A 27,252-nucleotide genomic window follows, 5' to 3' on the forward strand; every position below is an offset into this window, starting at 1 on the left:
AATTTACGTAAATAAATCTAAGTTGTTAGATATTAAAAAGAATTTGATTTTTATGATTATTTATTCTAATTATTTATAAGCTTAGAAAGTAATGCAAACGGATTTGATAAATTAATAATATAGTGCATATTAATTAATATTAATTAATCTATGTGTGTGAAATAAATTTACGTAAACATACTTAAAATGAGTTTTCATAAACATATTTGAGTTAAGTTTGCGTAAGATTTAAAAACTCAGAATTTACATGTGGTAGTACGTAAACTGATTTTACGTAAACATATTTGAACAAAGTTTATAAACACTTTTTGGACATTAAAGTCTTATTTGTTTTGGTTTTTAAAAAATGTTTTAGTTTTTGAAAACTTAAAAAGTAAAAAATTGTTTGGATTACTTATTTTAAAAAAGAGTTGTGCAAAACACTGTATTTTATCAGTTTTTTCATAAACATTGTATTTTTTCATTAAAATTATTTATATATAATCAGTTCTTTCTAAAAACATGATTAGGCAAACAAATTAAAATTTGCCAAACAAACTTTTCTTTTTTCCTTTTTTAAAATTGTTTTTAAAAACTATGACCAAACACAATCTTAGAAATACTTTTTAAAACTAAAAATAAAAAGTTACTCAAACGGGGCCCTTGGAATCGTGTAATTTGTGTCTGAGGGTATCACAGGAACTTAAGGGATGTAAGTAGCAGAAATAAAGTGCAACTTTGCACTAAAAAGACAAGATGAAGTAATAATCATAATTTACCTGAGAACTAAAACTAAAAGACAAAACAGAAGCAAGTATCATTCCAATGCGGATACTCGTATTATTGCAAATATTATAATACTCTCCCTTGCAAAAATATATCATTTAAACAAAGATCCTACAGGGCTTTTGAAGATGAATGTACATATTATTACAATTTGGATGCATCAGGCTGAAAAAAAGAAAAGTATACTTCACCCTCCTGAACACAGGGCTAGGTGAATAAAAACTCCAAATATCTTCGGCACTAATAAATCGATATAGTACAAAACTCAGGCCGGTTCCAACCTCAATAAAGAATCAGGTTTCATCTCAAGATCCTACAGGGCATTAGTGATTCAGTTCTCTGTATTGTGAGACTTCTCATCACCAAAAGCCAAATCAAAGATCTGCAAGTAGTCATCAACAAAATGCACATCAAGACCTTCTTTTACATTAGGTGCTAGCTCATCAAAATCTCTCCTGTTTGCAGAAGGAAATATTATGGTCTTAACATCACTCCTTCTTGCAGCAATGGTTTTCTCCTTAACCTGCAAATTTCATAGCATTGACAGACAATCAGACACAAAATTTGCAAAAAGTCATGGCAAAAAATACTTATGCTATAGAGATATAGTCAGTTTGTTGGACTTGAAATTTTTCATATATTATAAATATTATTTGTTGGTGAGTAGATACTGAAAGCAGTAGTCAACTCATGTATAAAATGCACCCTTTGTGCTAAAAGAAATGATTTTAAAAAGAAACAGCTTAAGATGCAAAGTTTTTACATCCAAAAATTTTGAACAAAAATATTTCAATTTTCTCAACATACCCCGCCAATGGGAAGAATCTTCCCTGTAAGTGTCACTTCCCCGGTCATTGCTAGATCCTTCTTCACAGGCTTCTTCAAAGCAAGGGACAGCAGAGAAGTGGTCATTGTGCAACCAGCACTTGGTCCATCCTTTGGTGTAGCCCCTGCAGGAACATGGAGGTGTAACTTTGAATTTGCAAAGAAACGGTTTTCTGGTTCTTTCTCCAGTAGTATAGCTCTGGCAACTGTGTGAGCTATTTGAGCACTTTCTTTCATCACATCTCCCAATTGACCAGTGACATGTAGTGCTCCTTTTCCATCCCCTTCTTCAACAAATGTAGTCTCTATATACAGAGTGGAACCACCCATTGCAGTCCAGGCAAGACCCATAACAACCCCAGTAGGTGTCTGATCATAGATGCGCTCTGCATGGAAGACAGGCTTGCCAACATAATTATCTAAATTCGATTTATCAACCAAAACCTTTTCAATAGCCTTAGCTTCAATTTCCTTATCATCCTCCCTTTCTTTTGCAACCTGCCAAAATTCAGATCCATAAATATCAAATTTGTGTCGGTAGCAATGGAATGATGGACCATATAAAAGGCTAAGGTTTCACAGAAAAAACTGTATGTGTAGTGGTTACTGAGCCACGGAAAAGATTTCAGATTCTAGATTGAAGTCTTCTCTTCAAACAGAAAACCTCATAAAACTTTGCCAGTTTAAAACAGCTGTAACTTTTGTACTAGTCACAGAAAAGCCGGTAAAACCCCAAAAAGATGCAACTATATGGCACTAGCATACCTTTGAAGTATATAATAAGGAAAAAGACTTTGTAAGTTCTCAAAGTCCCATTAGTGTTTCGCATTAGTAGGTTTTTGTTTTCTTGCTCAATGAACCAAATAAAAATTAAAAAAAAAAGGTTTGCAAGAGAGAGAATCATGATTGTGCTTTCAGAGTGTTATACTACCTCAAAATCTGTAGATTCATCTGCTGGTAGATTTGTTTGCAACTCATCATCGTCTTTAGAGTCTTCATCCATATTTTCAGAATCGCTACTCTCTATTAACACCGGGTTCTCTTTTGGAGTGGTATTTGGACCCGTTTCAAGAGCAGCATCAATGGTTTCCCCTTGCCTCACAAGTTGTAGTGCTATCTGCCATGCCAAACAGAATATTTCAGGACACCGAATGCATTTACTAAATTTAAATTCAGATAAAGTGATGAACAGACTGCAATCAATAAATTTGAAACGCATATATCAAGAATGGCTGTCTATTCAACCATGCACAGCATAGCATATTTTACTGGTAACTAAAAACCGAAAAATAATGACAAAAAAATACTATACCTTCCGGTAAATTTTCTCTATATGCTTTTGAAGGTTTCTGACTCCTGCTTCTCGGCAGTAATTTTCTATTAGAGCAAGAAGAGCAGTATCCGTCACCTCCACCTGAATCAAATTAACTTTTGTAGTCAACTACCTTTTCAACCATTTAAAATGAATAAGGAAATAAGAGATGGCATCATTATGCTGGCCATTCATTGCAGGAAAAGGAACCCTGTAAACGAGTGAAAAAGTTAAATACTTGTTCAGGCTTTATTCCACATGCTTCACGTGTAGTTTTCTCCAGATAATCTCTTGCAATGTGCATTTTCTCATCAGTAATATACCCAGCAATAGCAACAACCTCCATCCTATCCAATAGGGGATTTGGTATCATCTCCACTACATTTGCAGTGCAAACAAAAAGAACCTGCAGCATGACTCCAGGGCATTATTTGTCGTGGTAAAACAGTCAGTGTGACAACTTTGACTTCAAGGTACTCAATGAAAACTATCCATTCAAAAAATATTTGACTATCCAGACTAGCTATAGAAAGATAAAATAAATCCTTTTAGATCAGCAACAAACATGTAACCAATAAGACATGCACAAATGCTGACTCTTACATAACCTCCAAGATTATAAATACTTACTTACCTTTGATAGATCAATGGGAACATCAAGATAGTGGTCCAGAAAATTAGCATTCTGCTCAGGGTCCAGGAGCTCTAGCAAAGCACTTGCTGGATCACCTGCATGTCCTCTGCCCAACTACCAATTGAATAAAACAGTGTCAAAAATACTAATTGTCCTTAATAGAATATTTGAGATTGGGTATCGTTAAAAAATTAAAGGATGAAACAAAATTACTCAGCCACAAATAAATCGAACTGTCTAGCGACATCTTACTTTGTCAATCTCATCAATCAAAACAAGAGGGTTGGATGTTCCCACATTCTTAAGGCATTGTACCATCTTTCCTGGCATAGCACCTATATATGTTCGACGATGGCCCTGTAAAATTCAACATTAATGATACAAAACACCACCACGCATTATTATACAACTGGTATCAGTTCAACCTAGTGAAGGACACAAATTTTATCTACCTTGATTTCAGCCACATCAGCCAATCCTCCAACAGAGAATCGGAAGAACTTACGGTTCAAGGCACGTGCAATTGAACGGCCAATACTTGTTTTTCCCACTCCTGGTGGACCAGAAAGACAGATAATTTTTCCTGCATATAAGAAAGATCAGAAACCATGTCAGACTTTTGGTGAAGACCATAGGCAAGCACCAAAGGCTTGAAGTTTAAGTAAATGAATTGACTTACGGAGGCCAATATCTTAATCTTAAAGCATTGAGTTAGAATCAGTGTAAAAGTAAAACACATAAAATTGAGTGTCTCGTGATTGAATTTTGGACAAAATAATATGCATCACATTTCAAAGCCTAACAAAGTCAAGCATGCGCATAATATTTTAAATTGTTATTTCAAATCTAACATTAAATTTATACCATTTAAAACAACTAAAAGCACGCACTCCAGAGCAGGCTTGTTTTTCCATAAAATATTTATAAATATAGAAAAATTGGGCATCAAGATATATGGGGATTTAATACTGCTTAATCAAAAGAACTAACCTATTTCAAGAAACCATAGGAATATAGTATTTGGTAGACATTAAAACAGATCAATATTTAACAGAGTAGTATTTGTCACAAACTAAACACCCAGATAAATCTTTGGGATATGCTACATAAATGATTATATTTACCTTGTGAAGTCCCTCTTAATTTCCCAACAGCTATGAATTCCAATATTCTTTCCTTCACATCAGTTAATCCATAATGGTCTTCATCAAGAATCTTTTGTGCACCAGTAACATCAAAGTTCTCGTCACTGGATAAGGAAATTAACAGATTCAGACTCGTGATTTTCAATACAGTAACTAGCGAAACACAGACTTAGTGCATCCAAAAGCCTAGGAAGATTATTCTTGTGCATTTTAGCTGTCAGCTTTTCAGGGTCTTCCTAAAAGGCTAAAGAATCCTGTTCAGCAAGCTTTCCTAAATGCAAACTATGAAATACATGTCCCCCAGCACATGAATGGTAAGGGCCTAGGGGGCTGTCTTCTTCATGAGGCATACATTTAAATCTTAAATAAATTTAAATTAATCTAGCAATAGTAATAAGAATGAAATTCCAAGTATATAAACCTGTATTCACCCCAAGGAAGTGCAGTCAACCAGTCCAAGTAGTTGCGGGTAACACTGAATTCACTAGAACTAGCCTCCAACAGCTGTAGCTTTGTCAGTTCTTCATCTATAACTTGTAAGACATGAGGTGGGCATTTTTCTCGTTTAGGTTCAATCCTTTCCCTGAATTTTCCTGAATTATAAATTAAAGTTAATATTATCATAGAAACAAATTTCATTAGAAAGTATACTCTAGAAACAATCCTTTCCCTGAATTATAAATTAAAGTTAATATTATCATAGAAACAAAATTCATTAGAAAGTATACTCTAGAAACAATCCTTTCCCTGAATTATAAATTAAAGTTGATATTATCATAGAAACAAATTTCATTAGAAAGTATACTCTAGAAAAGTGATTAACTAAAACACAAATGAAAGTACAAGAAGCATTAACTAAAATACAAACAAAGTACAATATAAAGAGCACTCCTATACTCACCACACAACAAAAATTTTAAAAGATACTTGTAGAGAAACATAAAGAGGAGAAAAAGAAGAAAAAAGTTATAAGAGAAATCCACCATCTTGTTATAAAGAAATGAGGGGGAAAAATCAAAACCAACCGGTAAGAGCTGTCTTGTCGTCAGTCTCCAGTCCCAATTCCTGCAAATTGAATAAAACTCAAATTACAAGAAAATTAATCAAAGACCAACTTATATAGTAGAGCATGTTATACATACACATATAGATATAAATTATAACTGCACTTGTGTTAGGATAAAGGGAAAAGCCAACAGGAGGATCAAAGGCCTAGATTGCCCCAAAACTTTATAAACCACAGGATAAGCTATAAAGCCTACTGTAGCCGTGAATAGTAATTATGAGTTTGGGTTCTACAGATAGAATTAGGGGGTTCTGCAAAGCAATGGTGCATAAAGCACAGCTTAGCTAACTAGTTAAAGCCAAGAGCTTGTCGAAGCTTATAAGCTTTACCCACGTATAGAAAGAAAATAAATTCAAACAGTATCTTGTGTGCAAGTTAACATAAAGGATTGTATAATACTCCACCTGTTCCAAATTATAAATCACTTTGCCAAAAAAAAAATGTGTCCCAAATCATAAGTCACTTTATTCCAATGCAACATTAATGACATTTTTCCCAATATATCCTCTATCATTTATTATCATTTTTTCTTCCAATTCTTTAAATTTCTCTTTCATCTGTAATAAATGAAGAGCAATATTGTATAGTTATGCATAATTTATCTTTCCCATACAACATTGATTATGTTTCTTAATTCGTGTGAAATGTCCAAAACATCTTATAATTTGGGCCGGAGGGAGTACATGGAATAAACCAATTTTCTGAATCTTAGAATTTCATTGATATCAGAAAAAAAACAGGTTTGCCTAGGATTTGAGGTACACTAATCAAACCATATCATGGAGGTTTTATACCTTCTTTATGGCCTTAAGCTGCTCGTTTAACAAATAGCGGCGCTGCTCACCACTTATCTTCTCTTCAATTGCTTTTGCAATTGATTCCTACAATAATCAACTCAAACTTCAATAAATAAATGATGAAAAATTAAGTAGTACAACGCACAAGAAATCCAAATACATTATTACCTGAATCTTACTGATTTCCATTTCTTTCTTTACCAGCTCGAGTGTAAGTTTCAATCGTTTATACACCTGTTCAACAAAACAACAAATGCACCTCCAAATGTTAAAAACTCAATGTTCCACGGTTCAAATCTTTATGTTATTTTGATAGTAAAACAGAATAAAAAAATTCCACAAAGTCTACGTTCTTAGGCGTCAACTCCAAATTTACTCACATCTAGCTCTTCAAGCACTTGTTGGCATTGCAGTTTGTTTGCCCCGGATATTGCCGCTCCAAAATCTGCTAGCCTTGCATAAGTAAAATCACCTATATGCTGCACAATTAACGAAGAGACAGTCAACATATTAAAATGATAAAAGTAACGACTAAACTAGTATCAAAACATATAACAGCCACCACATTAATTACTCCAGTTTGTTTTTGTTTCAAATCAAAAAAAGAGTACAAGAAAAGGCACTTATTACTGATTCATTCATGCTTATGTAGGAAAGAGTGATGCATTACCCATTAGTTTCTGAGAAAATTAACAATCTCTTTTGAGTGATACAACTTTGGAAAAAATATAACAAAGACTTCAAATAAGAGAGTTAAATATGTTTTAAGTTCCTACAAAAAAATTCATTGATGTTTAGTCTTCAATTTTATGATATTCAAATACTCTCTTTTTAAGAGACTAACCAACAAGTTCAAATCATCAATATGCTATATATTCAAACGGTCTTGTTCGAAATGCAAAAATCTTGTGGAAAATGTCACATTTATGTGTTCACAAACTGTATGATAAATAAGGTCAGAGACCAATGAAGTGCCTTTACTTCATAGAACAGCAACACCTCATTGAAGCACAACAACAATTCAGCCATGCAAAATTCCACTCTTGTGTTGACATTTATAATATGCAAAAGAACGAAACAGCAGGATGCATAGCGTGTTATGCAGCAAGTTAAGTAGAAGAGTCCCCAAGAATCCATAAATCCTACTAAGATTTAATGAGACAATTGCAAGAAACCTGCCTAAAAGTACAGCCAAAAACTTCACAGAACTTAGATTCATGATGCAAATCAATAAACAACTAATGGCCCATTTGTTTAAGATAGTGATTTTCAGATGAAATGAACTAAAGATTATTTCTTAGACTATTCCTGCAAACTAAAATAGATGTTTGTTTGTTTCTAATAATGAAAATCATTTTCTAATCTTCCCGCTCATCTACTACACTCATTAAAAACAGATTATTTCTAAGAAACAACTAAAATAAGACAAGCAGGCTCTTAATCAAGGGATTATTCAAAAAGCAGCTCTACAAACCATAGTTGAACACTTATTCATAAGCTAGCTGAAAAAAGCTTGCGGAAATGTTACAAGCTATATTTATAAGTATAACCAAATACTAACATAAGAGCTTATACTATGAAATAAACCTAAGTAAGCTCTAAATATGCTCATCCAATCTATCCCTCATTGTTATGAAGATATCTTAATTTTTAAGGTTCATTGTCAAGCTATCTAAAATATGGTGCAGCTCAAGAATCCCTACTAAACATTTCTGTTTGCCATTATTCCTTCTCTATCTACAATCCCACTTGTGGTACAATTATCACAAAGATTGACATCAACTATATAACATATTTGAACAAGCTGTGTTGCAATAGAGTAGAACAGGTTAGCTTAAGGAGTAGTAACATTTGAGGTGTTCGCATGGAAGTAGCAATATGGATCCAACTATTCCAGAGTTTGTGGCAATACAAAGAAGAAAAATAATAATAATCGAGTAGTTTAAAATTCAAAAACTAAAAATTGAAGGTGTCATTCCAACTTCCAAAAATTCTAACGAAGCAATGCAAACAAACAAACCTAGCACATAATCAAAGGACTACTTCAATCCTCTCCCCATTCCCATGTTCTGATAAACACAAACACAAAAGGGTCTAAAGTCTAAACCTCAGAGTAAGTCTGAATATGATCTCTCCAAAAATTGACCTAAACTATATTCCATATTCCTGTCTCTACAATCCTACTGGGGGTAAAATTATCACAAAGATTGACATCCACTATATTCTATATTTGAATAAGGTGTGTGACAATAGAGTAGAATAGTTTAACCTAAGGAGTAGTAACATTGGGGGGGTTTGCATGAAAGAAGCAATATGGAGCCAACTATTCAAGAGTCTGTACTTTTCCGCAATACAAAAAAGAGAAATAATAATAATAATCAAGTAGTTTAAAATTCATAAACTACAAACTAAAGGTGTCATTCCAACTTCCAAAAATTCTAACATAGCAATGCAAACAAACCTAGCACATAATCAAAGGACTACTCCAATCCCCTCCCCATTCCCATGTTTCGATAAACACAAGCACAGAAGGATCTAAAGTATAAACCTTAGAGTAAGTCTGAACATGGTCTCTCCAAAGAGAGCTTGTTTTAAGAACGTCCCTAAGTGTTGATATGACCTCAAAAGATGTGGCCTTTATGATCTCATCCTCTTTGTTATAAGATTTATCCTGCAGCATTAAGTAAAAGTCAATAAAAGATGCTTGTCCAATAAAAAATTTCATTTCAAAGAAAATACAACATGAGGAAGCAATCAGTAAAGGCTTGCCTTGAGATGATCAACTTTTACAGTAAGCGGGTCCTCGCTAACCTACAAAAAGGAAAGTTTTAAACAACCATCAGAATACTTCAACTGTAGACAAATGATTATCAGAAATCAGAATCCCTGTGAACAAAACTCAGGAACAAATATGGGGCAAATGGCGCCAAAATATTATCAAACGCCATTTTTTCTTAATTTTTGCATATTCAATACCAACCATCTCTGTAATGCGTAGACGTCGATGACCAATCAGGATCACCTGATCGCCCTGGATACTTGAAATCTGGAATTCAAAACAGGATTTTTTACAAAAGTTAGGCAGTTATCAAATCTAAACGAGTAATGTGTTGAAGGCAATAAAGCAACTATTAAGCTGCACATAAAATAACATACTTGGGCAAGAGTCCCAACTTCATGAAGACGGTTAAACAACTCTTTTCCTTTTAAATCATATACATTCTTTTCAGTGTCAGAGCTAGATACTACATTGGGATCAGTGTCGGGCTCGTCTTTAAGGAGGAAAGCACCAGCATAAGGGGCTTGCCGTTCTCGACTCTCCTGTAAAGCTGCCAACACTTTGGGGTCCTGGACGCATAGTAAAACAATCAACAGAATTAACACAAACATGAGTTCAAATTCCATGTCACATTTAATCAAATACTATATGGTTAAGCCAGAAGCGTGTAATGAGCAAAGACAGAGACTTAAATAATCATTCTTGGCAACTCACCATACCTTAACAAAGATTGGCATGTAAAATCCTGGGAAAAGGGGTCTGTGCTGCAATGGTAATGCCAAAACCTGATCCAAAGGAAAATAGAAAAAAGAATCAGTAAGGCTATGTTTGGATTGATGGAACATAACGGAGCGGAATGGAACATAACGGAGCGGAATGGAACATAACGGAGCGGAAATGGAATATAGATCTCATTCCATTGTTTGGTTATTTTATTAAAAATGTCTCATTCCATTGCATACACCACATATCGGATGGAACAAAAAATGGAGAATTGGATGGAATGGATTTCATCATGTTCCATTCCACTCCATTCATTATTTGCAAATCCAAACAATGGAATCTCATTAGTTACCATTTCATTCCATCTCATACCACCAATATAATCAGACCCTAAGGCTATGTTCGGATATCATGAAATAAACGTAGTGGAATGGAGCAGAATGAAGCAGACTAGAATGAAGATTCTATTCCATTGTTTGGAAATTTTAGGATGGAACAAGACAAGTTGTTCATTCAGCCTAAATCGGAGGGGAAGGAATATGGTGGTAAATGATGGAATGGAATCCATACCATTCCATTTCGCTCCATCCGATTTTGATGATAGATGGTGGAATAGATACTACAAAATCGAATTCAAGAGTCCAGACAATAACCAACTAGCAGTTTTGGCAACACTATATATATTACAACACTACAGCATCTACATCTATATCTATAATCAAAACACAAACTTCTCTTGCAGTCGTAATTATTAAAATTTCTGCTTTTGAATTACTAATTCACGGTCCCATTTTCCAAATAACCATAGGCCAATCAAATTAAAACATAATGTACCTATCAAAAACGAAAAAATCCAACTTCTGAATCATCTAAACAGTACTTAAAACATTTCAGCAGCTAAAAATAAAAAGAAAAAAACGAGTAAGATAAAATCTGAAACCAACAGTTAGGTAATCTTCAGGTCTGGGGTACGTGGAGACAATAGCAGATGCCTTTGACGGAGTATCCTCAGCCGCTTTAACTTCGGCATCCACCACATGATCGACTCCGTCGCTGGAATCCGAACAGAAAAAAAGCCGACCTCCCAAATAACGATGGTTCCGGCTCGAGCCGCTGAGAGAGCTCAGCACTCTAAGCAACGGCGACGCGGAGTTTGCTGCGGGACGGAGCACCGGTACTGCGGCGGGGCTTAGGCGGTGGATGCGAGAGGATGAAATGAGCTTCAACATTGGATTTGGGGATGAGGAGAATGGTGGGAATAGGATTGGGAAAATTGAAATTGAAGTGTTGTGAGAAAATTAGAGAATTGAATGGGTTTTGAGGGTGGCGATGACCACCATTGATTGTAGTGGATACGAAAGCGAGGGAGAAATGGGGTGTGTGTGTTGAATTACTGTGTGCAGATTTGTTAAACCTTCTTAAACCCTCGTCTATTGGGTTTACTAAACTGACCTTTCTTGTTCCATAAGTACGCTTTTGACCTTGCTGTTTTATCACTGTCTTTTTTGTTTTTGTTTTGCTTTGGGTTATATGAGAAAAACAATGGCAAGTTTAGTTTCACTTTTACTTGTTACCGAGCAGAGTACTATTGTACATTTTCTTATATATATATATATATATATATATATATATATATATATAATTTGAAAAAATCTTCGTGTTCGAAATCATACTCGTATCAGTGTTAAAGTTAGAATTTGTACTCGTATCCTATGTGTATATAAGTACTCATACATGTACACTCGTATTTCTATTTGAAATAAATAAATCAATTATAAAATATCATATTATTTTAAATTTTAAAAAATATTTAAAAAAAATTCACACAATTTATTGTTTAAACAAACGAACACTTATATTAAATAAGTAATTGTTGATAGAAATATATTTTTATATAATAACATAAATTAAAATATATAAATATAAATAAAAATACATAAATATATAATGGGCAGGTATGGGACGGGGTGGATATCAAAGTGTCTATACCCGTACTAATACTCGCTTATTTTTATGGATAATTATCCGAGTTTATGTCTGTACCCATTTTTACGAATTTTTATCCGATCCTTTGTGGATAAATTAGCGGGTGTCCATTGGAGATGGGTCAAATTGTCATTCCTAATTGTTTCAATTTTCACATGTAGTACTAGTAGTTCTTTCATCATTCATGTTTAATTTTAAAATAGTCAATTATACTCCCTTCATTTTAAAATAAGTGTAGTTTAAGTTTCTAATAATTAAAAATTATAAGAAACACAATTAGATATGGTGTAATTAAGTGAAATACATAACTTTAAGATACTGTGTAGTTGAGATGCACTTAAGTAGAATACAATATAATATAAGATACAGTGCACTTAAGTAGAATACAATACAATATAAGATACATTGCACTTAAGTATAATACAATACAATATAAGGTACAGTGTATCATACCCCAAAATTTACCCTACCTTTCACAATGTTTATCTCGGACTATGATCCTAAAATTCATTTGCATATTTGTTTGCATATGCGCCTGCATATTCATGGCATTTCCATCCATGTGCATTATTGATTTAGAGGGTGGTGTTTATGGTTCAAGCGTTGGATAACTCCTGTTATGGTATTCTTAAAAACCTAACTTATGGTATTATGGTACTACACTTAATTTCGCTCTGAGTTGCTTGTGGATCAGGTGGACTACATCATGACATTGGATTTGATTATGAACTGTAAGCGGGATTGATTAATCTATCGTGAAGTTAGTCGTTTGATATGGATTCGAGATAAGGCTTTGCAAATCAGAGTCTAGTCGAACAATTTATTATTTCATACAAGTTCCATTCAAATATAAATTCAGATGTTCGATACAAGACATGGTAGAAAGTTATTTCTCTTTAAAAAAACATCCCATTCCATTACAAAAGAGTCCCAAAAAACCAAATTACATATTTTTACATCATTTGACTCACAGTTGAATTTTGACCAATTGTTGACTTTTTGGTCAAATAGTCAACCAAAGTCAACAGACCATATTATACTCTATCTGTTTCATTTCTCCATGAGTTCTTCATGTTCGAGCTTCTGCATCATGTCAGAGGTTGTTCAACACCACATCACGAGTCATACCTGCAAAAATATACCAGAAAACATACACAATGAGTCGCGGTCCCAACATGCCACAAAATAGTGAAAAAGAGAAAAATCACTTTTTCATGCATGTGATCGGTTACGCAAAATCAGGTAACCGGCTACACCTGCATTTTCAATACTTTCAGCAACCCATAAATATAAGTTTTCGTGTTTGAAATCGATTACGCAAAATCAAATAATCGATTACACATGCAAAAACCAACATTTTACACTAGTTTTCAAGTGTGTAACCGGTTACGCAAAATCAGGTAACCGGTTACACAGGTAAAAATCATAATTATTACACTAGATTTCAGGTCTGTAATCGGATACGCAAAATCAGGTAACTGATTATAACTGGGACAGCAACAAGAAATACTGCATTTTTCAGCACTGTAGAATTTTGTTTTCACTCCCAAACCAAGCTCAATACACATTGCAATTTGTGTTCAATTGTGCATCAACATTACACTACACTAACTCACTCCCAACCACACTTCAAGTCATCAAAAATCCAACAATTGAGCTACTATAATATCCCTTAATTGTCATAACAATTCCACTAACAGCTCCAACTAACTTTCTAACAGAAAATTTAACACCATTAACTTCACAATTAACTTGTTCATTAAATCCTGTAACACTAACCACTGTCCTAACTTCCAACCGTTGTTGCCAGAAGATCTGATCAAAACAATTGGAATTTGCATCTATATATTATAAACTAATCACTCTCATCAAAATCATGAGCTAGCTATCATCAAAATCAGAACCTAATCATTCTCTCAAATCACTCATTACAAATTCAACTTTTCTCATCTCACTTCATCTTCTCCAATGCCTCTTCATACACTGAAACTCTATCATCATTGGGGGAAGCTTCATATTGAAGCTTGTTATCAATTGAGATAAACCTTCTACATTCTACATTACTCTCATAATTGCAAAAATGAACATCAAGAACAACAATCAAATTCAGAATTTTTCAGAGTCAAAACATTGGAAAGCAAAAGTATGAGATCAAATAAGCATATCTCTATTTTCTTCATCTTCGTCACCTTCAAATTTCAGCAAGTTTCAAGAAAATCCTCCGTCTTGCATGTCAGCGATTTTTTATCTTTCTTTGTTTGTTGAATTTTTGATACCACAATATAGCTTGTGCATTAGAGATCCAAAGCCCTAAGATTTGTTGGCTTGATTCTCCTCCATCTCCATTTGCTGGCCATTAAACCCACAATTTTGCTTTTAACGCCTTTATTTTGTTAGATGATATCTGAAGGAGAACGGCGATCCAAAACGCAACGGAAATTAAAATTTCTCCTTTAGAGATCCTTACGAATGGTCATGATCAGTGATAGAATATTTACCTCTTGTGACGATTGGAACCTTTGGTGTAGATCTCTTGTGACGATCAAAACCTTTGATGCAGATTTACGGAGCGATCACGAACGTTGAACGATGACAACGTCTCTACTCAGTCCACACGAACGAATTCCTTCAGTCTCAGTGCTAGCTGGTACGAATGAAGGATTTGAGTGAGTGAGAGAGAGAGAGAGAGAGAGAGAGAGAGAGAGAGAGAGAGAGAGAGAGAGAGAGAGAGAGAGAGAAAATGAAAATAATGCAACCGCAATGAATGCTTCTACACAAGGGTTCTATTTATAGAACCACTTGTGTGGGCTTCAAGCTAAAAGGCCCACTTAAGTGTATTTTGGCCCATATCTTATAATATGCCCAAAATCACTTAAGCCCATGGTACCTTACCATATTTCGTATTCTACTTAAGTACACCATACCTTACGATGTTCTACAACTCACTTAAGTGCATCGTACCTTACGGTGTTCCTTAGTTACTCTATCTCTCATCAATCCTTCCTTTGTGTGTGACCCTGTAGGTTTTTGCGGCATTGGCAATTATATTAAATCACGTATTTAACATAATAAATAGTGAGCGGTATCTAGCAACACATCACTGCTACCCAAGACACGAAAATGTCATGTGATCTGACAAATCCTTCTGTGATAATACTTATGCGTATAATTACCCTTTTGCCCTTATGTATATATTGAACACAAGGCATAGACCGTGTCATCCTTGTCCAGTTCAATATTGGACCCATAGACATTTATCCTGTTATGCAGGATGGGCAAATTCCATCTAGGTCACTCATGTCCCTCAGTATGCTTCGTGGAGTACCCATCAACTGTCTTTATGGTTATCTAGTTACGGACAACGTTTAATCAGTAATAAAGCACTCGACTTTACATCTATGGTCCATAGTGGTTTCAGGTCGAAAAGTGGTATACACCATTATCACCATGAGAATAACTTATGACACTTTGCATAACTTTTTATATAGTATTCTCATAGCGGGTCAATCCAGTATAAATATTACTCTTAATATTCATACCTATGTTTAAGACTTGATAACTCTTTATCCATGATCCATGAGATGTGATCATCAGTCTATATACATAATAGTCTTAATGCTTTAATATTATCCCACTTCACAATAAAGCTCGACCACGGATACTTTAAGAATAGTGTCCTTATGTTTAATGTGATCTCATGATCAAGTCACACTTGATACATTAAACGGACTAGCTATTCTAGGGACTTTATTAAACAAACGTAATAAAGAAAAAGCCTTTTATTATTAATAAATAATTCGATACAAGTACCAAAAGTATTGGCCTTTAGGGCTTACACCAACAATCTCCCACTAGCACTAGAGCCAATCAGGCATACCCCTAATGCCCATATATCTAGTATGGCGATCATGCTTCTGCTGCGCAAGATGCTTTGTCAGTGGGTCAACAATATTGTCAAGTGTAGGTACTCTGCATATTTTCACATCTCCTCTATTTGTTATCTCTCGAATGAGGTGATAACGCCTAAGTATGTGTTTGGGTCGTTAGTGAGATTTGAACTCCTTAGCTTGTTCGATAGCACCATTGTTATCATAATAGAGACCAATGGGATCCCCAATGCCAGGAACTATGCCAAGTTCACTAATGAACTTTTTGATCCAAACAGCTTCCTTTGCTGCACTTGGGGCAGCAATATACTCGGCCTCGGTTGTAGAATCAGCAATTGTATCTTACTTTGAACTTTTCCAGCTCATAGCGCCACCATTTAAGCAAAACACATAACCATTGGAATCATGCATATTAAAGCGTCTCAGCTTTGTCTATGTATGTACTCTGACTTAGGCCAAGCAATTTGTGTGATCTATCTCTATAGATTCTGATTCCTAATATGTAGGCTGCTTCACCTAGGTCCTTCATAGAAAATCATTTCCCCAACCAAGACTTTACTTGTTGTAGGGTTGGGATATCGTTTCCAATGAGTAATATGTCATCTACATATAATACCAGGAAAATGATCATGCTCCCACTAACCTTCTTGTAGACACAAGGCTCATCTTCGTTCTTGATCCATGAGTAATGCATCACCTTGATCAGTTATGAGATATCAATATCTCTCAAGTAGGGAACGTATCCTACCTGACCTACGTTGGTCTTGTTCTACTTGAGCAGGTTGCTTTCCATAACTACTTGTGTTTCCTGCTCTAATTCCTCCATAGGTGTATCAATGCTTTGTGATTCTTGAATTTCTTCAAGCTCTACTTTCCTCCCACTGATTCCTTTGGAAATAAAATCCTTTTCTAAGAAAACTCCAGTTAGAGCGACAAACACTTTGCCCTTAGAAGGATTGTAGAAGTAATACCCTCTTGTTTCTTTAGGATACCCCACAAATAAGCATTTGTCAGATTTGGGCTCAAGCTTAGTTGAAGTTTGTCGTTTCACATAAACTTCGCAACCCCAAATCTTCATGTAAGACATATGTGGTTTCTTACCACTCCATATCTCATATGGTGTCTTCTCAACCTTTTTGGATGGAACACGGTTAAGTGTGTAAGCTACTGTCAATAGTGCATGTCCCCAAAAGGAGTTTAGAAGATCGGCGTGACTCATCATGGATCGGACCATGTCTAACAGGGTTCGATTTCTTCTCTCAGATACACCATTCCATTGAGGTGTTCCAGGAGGAGTAAGTTGGGATAAGATCCCACACTCTTTCAGATGGTCATCGAACTCTAGGCTTAAATACTCACCACCTCGATCTGATCGAAGAGTTTTTAATATTCTTACCTAGTTGGCTTAAACTCGTTAGGTTTCACCCTTTTAGTATTAATGTTATTAATAGGCATTTCGAGATCAAGGACATTTAGTCCATTGCTCATTTGTGCAGTAGCATAGAATATATCATTCAAATAAATTGAGCAACAATTGTTCTTTATTATAAATGAAAAACCAAACTTGTCCAAAATAAGAAATGGAAATAATATTCCTGCTAGTTGCATGTACATAATAACAATTCTCTAACTGAATTATTAAACCACTAGGTAAAGTTAATACATAAGTTCCTACGGCTAAAGCAACAACCTTTGCTCCATTGCCAACTCGTAGGTCAACTTCACCTTTTGCCAAATCTCTACTCCTTTTCAGCCTCTGCACATTTGTACAAATGTGAGAACCGCATCCAGTATCTAATACCCATGATGTAGAAGTAGATAAATTTATTTTAATAACAAAAATACCTGAAGTTGAAGTCTCTACTCCATTCTTCGTATCTTTCAGGTACTTTGGGCAGTTTCTCTTCCAATGTCCGGTCTTACCGCAATAGAAGCAGGTGCCTGCCTTTGCTATGTCTCCACTAGGCTTCAAAGCAGCAACAGTGGGTCTGGGTTTGACAACTTCCTTGCCTTTCCCTTTATCACCTTGCTTGGTGGGCCTTTTGTTATGTCTCTTTCCATTTCCGATCATCATAATGGACTTCCCTTTTGTCTTCAGATTCTGCTCAGCAATTCTTAACATAGCTAGCAGTTCAGGAAGAGATTTGTCCATATCATTCATATTGAAATTTAGGACAAATTGACTGAATCCATCTGGCAACAATTGTAAAATCACATCAGTCGCAAGTTCCTTTCTGAGGGGAAAACCCAACCTTTCAAGGTTTTCCACATACCCAATCATCTTGAGCACATGGGGACTTACAGGGGCTCCCTCAGCTATCTTGCCTTGAAAAAGGGCTTTTGAAACTTCAAACCTTTCATGCCTTGCTTACTCTTGATAGAGCATCTTCAGGTGTTCGATCATATCGAACGCTGTCATATTCTCATGTTGCTTTTGCAATTCCGAGTTCATGGTAGCCAGCATGAGACAAGCAATTTCATTGGCATCATCGACATGCTTCTTATAAGCATCTCTTTCTGCCTTAGGTGCAGAACTAGGAGGTTCCTCTTCAGGAACAGGTTTCTCCAAGACATACAACTTTTTATCATGTTTGAGGACAATCCTCAGATTTCGGTGCCAATCCTGAAAATTTGTCCCAGACAATTTTTCCTTGTTAAGGATTGATCGCAAGATGTTGTTAGAGGTGTTTGTTGTCATGGTAATCTACATAAGGATTAATGAAAATATAAGTATCATTAACATATTTAACTAGGCCTGTAACTAAATATGCTCCCACTATTTTACTCAAAACAAATGACCCTTATCATTTGATTCGGAAAATCCCGTTGGAAGATTTTCTAATGGGTCGAGATCCATATTTCACTTCGTTCTAAGTTCGCGTAGGCGGATTACACAAAACTAGGTTATTTAGGTAGGAACTCCTTCCAATTGTATCTCATACAACTCTCGAAAATTTTAGTTGGGTGAATAACTCCTTATTCCAATCCATCATATGGATCATTTCCAACTCTTACTTAACTAAACTAATATTATAATTTGTTAAGTTTGACCCATTGTCTTAGCAGTTGAATATTACAATTATCCCATCGCACCTTACTAATATAGAACATGCACCTCGCGTAGGCGAAACTTACATTATCTGATACTAGTCCTGATGAGTGCTAAAACTTGGGAAGCAAACATATATTTAATTTTGAGGGAATTGTAATTGTTATGATCTCACCGGCTTATTTATCATATAAATCGTCTCTCACATGCATCAACATATATTCACATGCATCAACATACATACACATGCATCAACATATATAATGAAACAGTTATGGCCCCTAGCGCAATTGTTCTCCCAAGCCAATGAGAGAACCTAAGCTAACCTAATAACAATCTAAGCTTCTCCAAGCAAGATCTTCAAGGTTGTCCTCCATTGATATTGAATTCTTCTCTTTCTTCATAACATTGTCCTCATTTGATATTGAATTCTTCTTTTTCTTCATATCATTATCCTCATTTGATATTGAATTTTTCTCTTTCTTCATATCATTATATTACAGAAGAAACTCGTTTTACATACGAGGGATTGAGATGAGAAAAGAAGTTACATTAAGAGATTAAAAAGGAGAGGCACGACTCGCAGGTCGTATTTAAATTCCCAAAACAAAATAAAGGATAACTAAGGCCATAACCGATCACCACAAGAAAATAATAACAAACACATTATTATTATTGATTTTAATTACTTTAATTTATTAAAACCAAATTAAATTTCGGCGACCGATCACACTACGCAGAGTTAGCCGGGGGTCTGCTGCCCGGTCAGCGGACGGGGGTCAAGGGGGCAGCGCCCCTTGCGGGGTCGTAGGGGCAACGCCCCTGTCCGAAATTTTTAATGAACAATTCATTTGAAATCGACATCGTTTTGCATCAACACAACTCTTGCGCAGTCAAAAATAAAAACCCCGAGAATTCTGACTCTGTGAATGTGACGACCGTCACAAAGCCCATGACAAACGTCATGCCCAGCTTGTTACGACTGTCACAGGCCTATGACGAACGTCACGCGACCAAAATAACAAAACGCCTAGAATTCTAGATCTGTGAATGTGACGACCGTCACAAAGCATGTGACGACCGTCACGTCTAGCTTGTTATGATCGTCACAGGTCCATGACGATCGTCACGCGGCCAAAAAACCAGCGCTTTGGAACAGTCAGCAGACGTGTTCCAATAAGCCCTCAATCCACAACTCCTTGATGGCACAACCCTTGCATCGTCACTAACCCTAATGCACCAATTTCAGACCGTCAAACACACCTCGATTGTTGATTCAGTATGATTGATCAATAGGTCATTGCTTCACCATACTAATGTCGGATTCCAAAGCAAATGACCATTGATCGCTCAAAGAAAAATAACCATTTAGTGTTTGAATGAACGAAACAGAAACAGTATATCATATATACCGTACTTTGCATTAGGATTACTTATATCATATATAAGTTGATCGGTCTCAATTGCGTAACATATGGACGATCGATGTATCGCTGCTTCACCATACTAATGTCGGTTCCGAAGCATAGTCAACATCAATCATCCAACTCGTACACTCATGATGCCAAATTTAATTACCCGTTTAATTAATTGATTCATTCTGTCTTTTAATCATATTAATACAGAAAATAAACAGATATCTGATTCATGGTTTCGTAAGTGACTCTGATACCACTGAAGGAGAACGACGATCCAAAACGCAGCGGAAATTGAAATTTCTCCTTTAGAGATCCTTACGAATGGTCATGATCAGTGATAGAATATTTACCTCTTGTGACGATTGGAACCTTTGGTGCAGATCTCTTGTGACGATCAAAACCTTTGATGCAGATCTACGGAGCGATCACGAATGCTGAACGATGACAACGTCTCTACTCAGTCCACACGAACAGATTCCTTCAGTCTCAGTGCTAGCTGGTACGAATGAAGGCTTTGAGTGAGTGTGTGTGTGTGCGCGTGAGAGAGAGAGAGAGAGAGAGAAAAAACGAAAATAATGCAACCGCAATGAATGCTTCTGCATAAGGGTTCTATTTATAGAACCACTTGTGTGGGCTTCAAGCTAAAAGGCCTACTTAAGTGTACTTTGGCCCATATCTTATAATATGCCCAAAATCACTTAAGCCCATGGTACCTTACCATATTTCGTATTCTATTTAAGTATACCGTACCTTACGATGTTCTACAACTCACTTAAGTGCACCGTACCTTACGATGTTCCTCAGTTACTCTATCTCTCATCAATCCGTCCTTTGTGTGTGACCCTGTAGGTTTTCGCGGCATTGACAATTATATTAAATCACGTATTTAACATAATAAACAGTGAGCGGTATCTAGCAACACATCACTGCTACCCAAGACACGAAAATGTCATGTGATATGACAAATCCTTCTGTGATAATACTTATGTGTATAATTACCCTTTTGCCCTTATGTCTATATTGAATACAAGGCATAGATCGTGTCATCCTTGTCCTGTTCAATATTGGCCCCATAGACATTTATCCTGTTATGCAGGATGGGCAAATTCCATCTAGGTCACTCATGTCCCTCAGCATGCTTCGTGGAGTACCCATCAACTGTCTTTATGGTTATCCAGTTACGGACAACGTTTGATCAGCAATAAAGCACTCGACTCTACATCTAGGGTCCATAGTGGTTTCAGGTCGAAGAGTGGTATACACCATTATCACCATGAGAATAACTTATGACATTTTGCATAACTCTCTATATAGTATTCTCATAGCGGGTCAATCCGGTATAAATATTAGTCTTAATATTCATACCTATGTTTAAGACTTGATAACTCTTTATCCATGATCCATGAGATGTGATCATCAGTATATATACATAATAGTCTTAATGCTTTAATGTTATCCCACTTCACAATAAAGCTCGTCTACGGATACTTTAAGAATAGTGTCCTTATGTTTAATGTGATCTCATGATCAAGTCACACTTGATACATTAAACAGACTAGCTATTTTAGGGACTTTATTAAACAAACGTAATAAAGAAAAAACCTTTTATTATTAATAAATAATTCGATACAAGTACCAAAAGTATTGGCCTCTAGGGCTTACACCAACACTATCCATGTTGAATCAAATAGTAACTTTTTATGTTTGGGCCTTTTCTGTTAAACTCAAAACCTCTTTTTCCAGGCTGCACACCTCCTTGGGTTATGCACCCTTGCATATTTAATTGTTTTTACTCTATTTCTTGTTTTTTTATCATTTATTTATCAATTCATACTATACTTTTAATTTATGAATATGCATATTTTAATTCATGTAAATTCATAATAAATTCATGTTTTGTGGTTAATTGGCATATTTTGGAATTTAATTGAATTAATTCTCTATTTAATTCATTTCCATGTCATGTTAACTCATGAAACTAACTTTTTCACTCTTGATTGCATGCTTGAATTTTTGTGTCATGAATGGTTTATTTTTGCATTTTAATAATTATTTTATGCATGGTTAATAGTTGAATACATTCTTCATTAATTAGCCATGTTGAATCCATTTCCATTTGAAAACAAGAGCAATTTTTCAAAATATTTATTCAATAGATCGGCTTGTACGAGCCATGTTTTGACCTATTGAAGCAATGTGTCGACCTGTCTGAGGTCATGTGTCGACCTATCAAGGAAATGTGTGGCCTATAGGTCAACCTGTTTAGTCAGCTCATAAAACAGAACCTTACAGGCTTTAATAATGCAGTGCATGAGTCAACTTGTTCTTACAATGTGTCGACCTATGTGTTTTGTAGATGAGCTATGTGTCAACCTATGTTCGCATGTATCGACTTGTAATGTGAAAATTTTCATACAAAACCAGTTTTTCAAGAACAACACAATGTTTTGATGCACAACCCTTTTCCAAACCATTTCCAACAATGTTGACATGCTTCCTAATGCAAGAACGCTAAAATGCACACCAAGACTCGGATGATACCGTCCAATATACATAAAGCTAATTCCTAATTTTAACATCATACAAAACCTATCTAAATGAAAAGATGCAATCACATGATTATCATAGGAAAAACTTATATCTGGAAAAGATTATGGCTTATAGACAGTGGATGCTCAAGACACATGACGAGATATGCTTCCATGTTCATCAAGTTCAATGAGAAGGAAAATGGTCACGTCCCGTATGGGAACAACACAAGAGATAATTTTTTAGGAGAATGTATTGTCATATACCAAAATTTACCCTCCATTTTTATATAATTCATTTGCATACATCAATTCATATCATGCATGACCATTACATTTGGTCATTGGATCACAAGCATGACCATATTTTGGTTGGTATCTTGAAATTATGGTTTCATCTTGATTTTGCTTGTCAATTAACCCTAACTTCAATAAGAGATGGTGCTTGGTTGTTCTTATTATGCATATAGGTGATCATTCTCCAAATAAAGGTAAGACAAAGGTCTTTGGTTCAAGACAAAGGCAAGTTTGCTTCATTGTGATTCAAAAGTGGTTTGTGTGTTTGTTTCCATGCCACATCACTCAATCTTCAAAATTTCCTTAAGATTACTCAAGCCCTAATCAAGTTTTCATAAAGGGATGTTTATTCCATCATCATTGTGGTTTGAAATGCAAGAAAACATCAAATTTGCACCAAGGGGTACAAATGTGGTTGACCTAATTTGCAAGTATGACATGTTTTTGGTCTAAACTTCGTAACTTCTTCAATTTTTATCCAATTGTCAAGCTTCTTTGAGCCAAACGTGCCTTTTGGTAAGACAAAGGTCTTTGGTTCAAGACAAAGGCAAGTTTGCTTCATTGTGATTCAAAAGTGGTCCGTGTGTTTGTTTCCATGCCACATCACTCAATCTTCAAGATTTCCTTAAGATTACTCAAGCCCTAATCAAGCTTTCATAAAGGGATGTTTATTCCATCATCATTATGGTTTTAAATGCAAGAAAACATCAAATCTGCACCAAGGGGTACAAATGTGGTTGACCTAATTTGCAAGTATGACATGTTTTTGGTCTAAACTCCGTAACTTCTTCAATTTTTATCCAATTGTCAAGCTTCTTTGAGCCAAACGTGCCTTTTGGGATCTTCTACAACTTTGATTCAAGGGTCAAACATAAATTCAATCATTAAGGACCTCATTTATGCAAAGAACCAAGTTACCAAAATGGGTCAAAACCTTACCATGACCCCTGCTTTCCACCATTGACATTTTCAGCTCAAGTATCATTTTGATCCCATTCCTTTTGCATCTTGTTAGGCTTATGTAAAAGATCATTTGACCCAATTTTGGCTCAAAATTCAAGAGGGAATCAAAAGTTATGGTGTCATCAACTTGGGACCTCAAAATGACCAAACATGCCCCAAGCTGCTTGACCAAATGCCCAACCTAAACTTCAGGTCACGCCCCCAACTTCCCACCTTTGTAACTTTCTCCTCAAAATTCATTTCAAGTTGATTCCTTTTGCATTATGTTCTTCTCCATGAAAGGATCATTTTTCTCAAATAAAATTGGAAAATGCACGAGTGGATTAGATTTGGCCTATGCATAAACATGGTGACTTAAACTGTATTTTGCACCACGACCTATAATGTGAAATCATGCCAAATTCAACTTGGGACCACTTTTCACACGCGCAAACTTGTTTATAATGATCTAACACATCTCACCATAACACAAAACGACTTGAAGAGCACAAAAATCACGAGTTTGGTGCCAATTTTTCACACGGTTTGGATCTCAGATTTTGTGATTTGATTCACACGTTTGAGATCCAATTTCACACGAACTTTGACCTCACTCTCTTACCTATAAATAGGTTAGTGATTTGACTTCATTTCCAAGCTTGAAGAGCCACAAAAACCCTACTGATACTTCACTCAAACTGAGCAAAAACCAGCTAATGGTCCCATTGATTCAAACCATTACCTTCGAGTTTCTTTGCCCAGAAAGATTTTCCATACTTCACTGAATCTTTTGCAATTGAAATCAAGGCTTGTGAGTGTTTGAATTGTGCTACCCGTTTCCATCGTCTTCAACCTTCGACCTCGATTTGGACAAGGTAGAACATGAAACTTTTCAAAGGTTTCTTGATACAAGTTTGTGCGTAGTGATTCCATGAAGCAAAGCCCTAACCTCTTGTACATTTATTTTTGAAATTCATCATTTAATTTAACTTTTAGGTTTTCTTTGCTCGTTTAATTTTGTTCCAAATACTCCACACTAAGGGCCAAACAATGGCTCCTGAGCATGGAGTTAGCAACGATGAACAATGGAGTGTTAAAATGCATAAGCATTTTGCCCTAAATTTGTGAGTTGCAGAAAGCCAATTTTGACTTGGTTGGAGGTTGAAGACAAAGTCTTCCCTTATACTTTTTTAGTTTTTGAAGGAAATTCGAATTGGACCAATCATGTGGCAATACACGTGTTTTTCAAATTATTTTTGTCAATTGTGATCCGATGCAGTGATCCTCATGGTGAGCGCACTTTGACTTTAAGTCCTTGCCATCTGATCAGCTGACTGGACTTTAGTAATCAGGTCTGATGCCCCAAGCTTTTTCGTGTTTTAATTTGTTTTTAATTCCCTTTTCTTTCAAAAAATTATTAAAAATAACTCCTTATTTCTTTTTAGCTCCAAACTTTTACAGAAAATCCCTAAAAATATCTTCTATTTGATTTTATTTTTAAACCATTTTTAAATTCATTTTTAGCATTTATTTGTTATTTTCTTTTATTTTTATTTTCTTTTGATATTTAATTTTCAATTTTTTTTAACTTTTTGGGATCCAACTTTTGGGTTCAAGTTACTTATAATTTTGTTGACTTACTCCATTTTTCTTGGACTTTTATTTGGTGTTTTGATACCTTTTTGACATTTTCTCTTTTATTTTCTTTTATTAATCATTTTTAATCATTTCTTTTATTTATTTTTATTATTCACTTGATGTTTTGACTTAAATTGATTGTTTGTTGATGAGATCTTCCATATCTCAAATCATTGATAAATGGATTTGAGGTTGATTCAACCTTCTTTGATTCAATTTGTTGATAGATGATCATGAATCATATTTAACACTTTGCATTAATGATATGTTATCTTTGATGCGTCATATTTTGAGTTATTTAATTTGTGGATAAATTGATCCTATGTGATTGCCTTAGATCTCCTATTCACCCGTTCTATCTTTATCTCTTCTCTTCTTTTACTTTGATCATTGTGTTACATGTTGTAGGAGATTAACTTTGTGTTAATTCTCTAACATGTCTTATACATACATTGTTATTTACCGACCTCAAATAGGTATGACTTCTACATAAGCTTAGTTACGATTGCTTAACATAGCGCTAAATTATCCCAACACAATTGATTGATCAGTAATTCTTAACATTAATCATTGACTTTATTTTGTTGACATTTATTTCTTGCCATTTAATTCAAGTCATTTAGTTTATGTCATTTACTTTTATTCCATTTACTTAATGCATTTTATTTTTATGTCTCATTAATCATTATCTCACTTCATACTCTATTCATCTTGATTTATTCATTTGCTACTTCTTACCTTGTTTGATTGATCTGCTTGTTAATCTCAATGAATCAAAACATGATAAAAGTGACTTTGACTTTATCTTAAACCTATGCTTGACTTGTATTGTTGATGACCTCTTAGACTTTAGACCTTTAGACTTAAGATCTTGGACCTTTGCTTGACTTGGAGTGACCTTGGACCCATGGACCTTGTGAACACTTTGACTTGCCTATGCTTCTGTGGAACTTTTGAGCTTGTGATTTTGTTCATCTGCCTGATGCCTCTTGCTTATTACATTCACCTGCTTAAGTTTAGCACACCTTAAGACACACGTAGATTTATCTTGGGCTACCTTACAATGAGACATATGGAAGTAAACTTTGCATCCACATGACTTTCTCCTGGGTTACCTAACAATGAGATCCTATGCTAGTTTTTGTATGTTCATGCATTCTTGTTTGTTCATCAATCCCACTCTTTTGATTTGGCTTGATCAAACTCCAATTTGATCAACTAGATCCTTTCATCTATTACACACCCCCTCTGTCTTTATCAAGTGGCTATAATTCCCCTGGTCACTTGATGAGACTTGCTTTTGTTACTTTGGAGCTTCAACCTCTCAACAAGTACAAGGATCCTAGTTGACTATAGCTTTTCTCAGCAAGTCTCAGTCATCTGACTCATCCCTACAAGCATCTTTGGAAACCTGCTTCAACAACTTGTCATCCATTGACTAGGCTTATATGCTATAAGCCT

At 35.3% G+C, this 27,252-nt stretch overlaps 1 protein-coding gene across 1 annotated transcript; it reads right to left on the minus strand.

Moving 5' to 3' along the window:
* Positions 1-794: 794 nt before the first annotated feature.
* On the minus strand, positions 795-11,516 carry LOC127091504 (lon protease homolog 1, mitochondrial). Its single transcript, XM_051030163.1, has 20 exons — positions 10,991-11,516; positions 10,043-10,108; positions 9,701-9,892; positions 9,525-9,590; positions 9,314-9,355; positions 9,093-9,215; positions 6,925-7,023; positions 6,713-6,778; positions 6,542-6,628; positions 5,707-5,746; positions 5,103-5,274; positions 4,661-4,785; positions 3,989-4,119; positions 3,789-3,893; positions 3,537-3,650; positions 3,141-3,308; positions 2,903-3,004; positions 2,522-2,707; positions 1,573-2,088; positions 795-1,288 (listed from the first exon to the last, which is right to left on the minus strand). The coding sequence occupies exons 1-20, from the start codon at positions 11,273-11,275 to the stop codon at positions 1,097-1,099; spliced, it is 2,877 nt and encodes a 958-aa protein (XP_050886120.1). The 5' UTR covers positions 11,276-11,516; the 3' UTR covers positions 795-1,096.
* Positions 11,517-27,252: the final 15,736 nt, after the last annotated feature.

The sequence above is a fragment of the Lathyrus oleraceus genome, chromosome 6, assembly GCF_024323335.1.
Source record: "Lathyrus oleraceus cultivar Zhongwan6 chromosome 6, CAAS_Psat_ZW6_1.0, whole genome shotgun sequence".
NCBI classification, from domain to species: domain Eukaryota; kingdom Viridiplantae; phylum Streptophyta; class Magnoliopsida; order Fabales; family Fabaceae; genus Lathyrus; species Lathyrus oleraceus.

What these genes read in the sequence shown, in the direction of transcription:
- LOC127091504 (XM_051030163.1), bottom strand. Translation starts at nt 11,275, where the DNA reads ATGTTGAAGCTCATTTCATCCTCTCGCATCCACCGCCTAAGCCCCGCC. An exon ending in GACCTGAAGATTACCTAACT is followed by an intron (nt 10,109 to 10,990) that starts GTTGGTTTCAGA and finishes CCTTTGGATCAG; the next exon opens with GTTTTGGCATTACCATTGCA. An exon ending in TAAAAGTTGATCATCTCAAG is followed by an intron (nt 9,216 to 9,313) that starts GCAAGCCTTTAC and finishes TTAATGCTGCAG; the next exon opens with GATAAATCTTATAACAAAGA.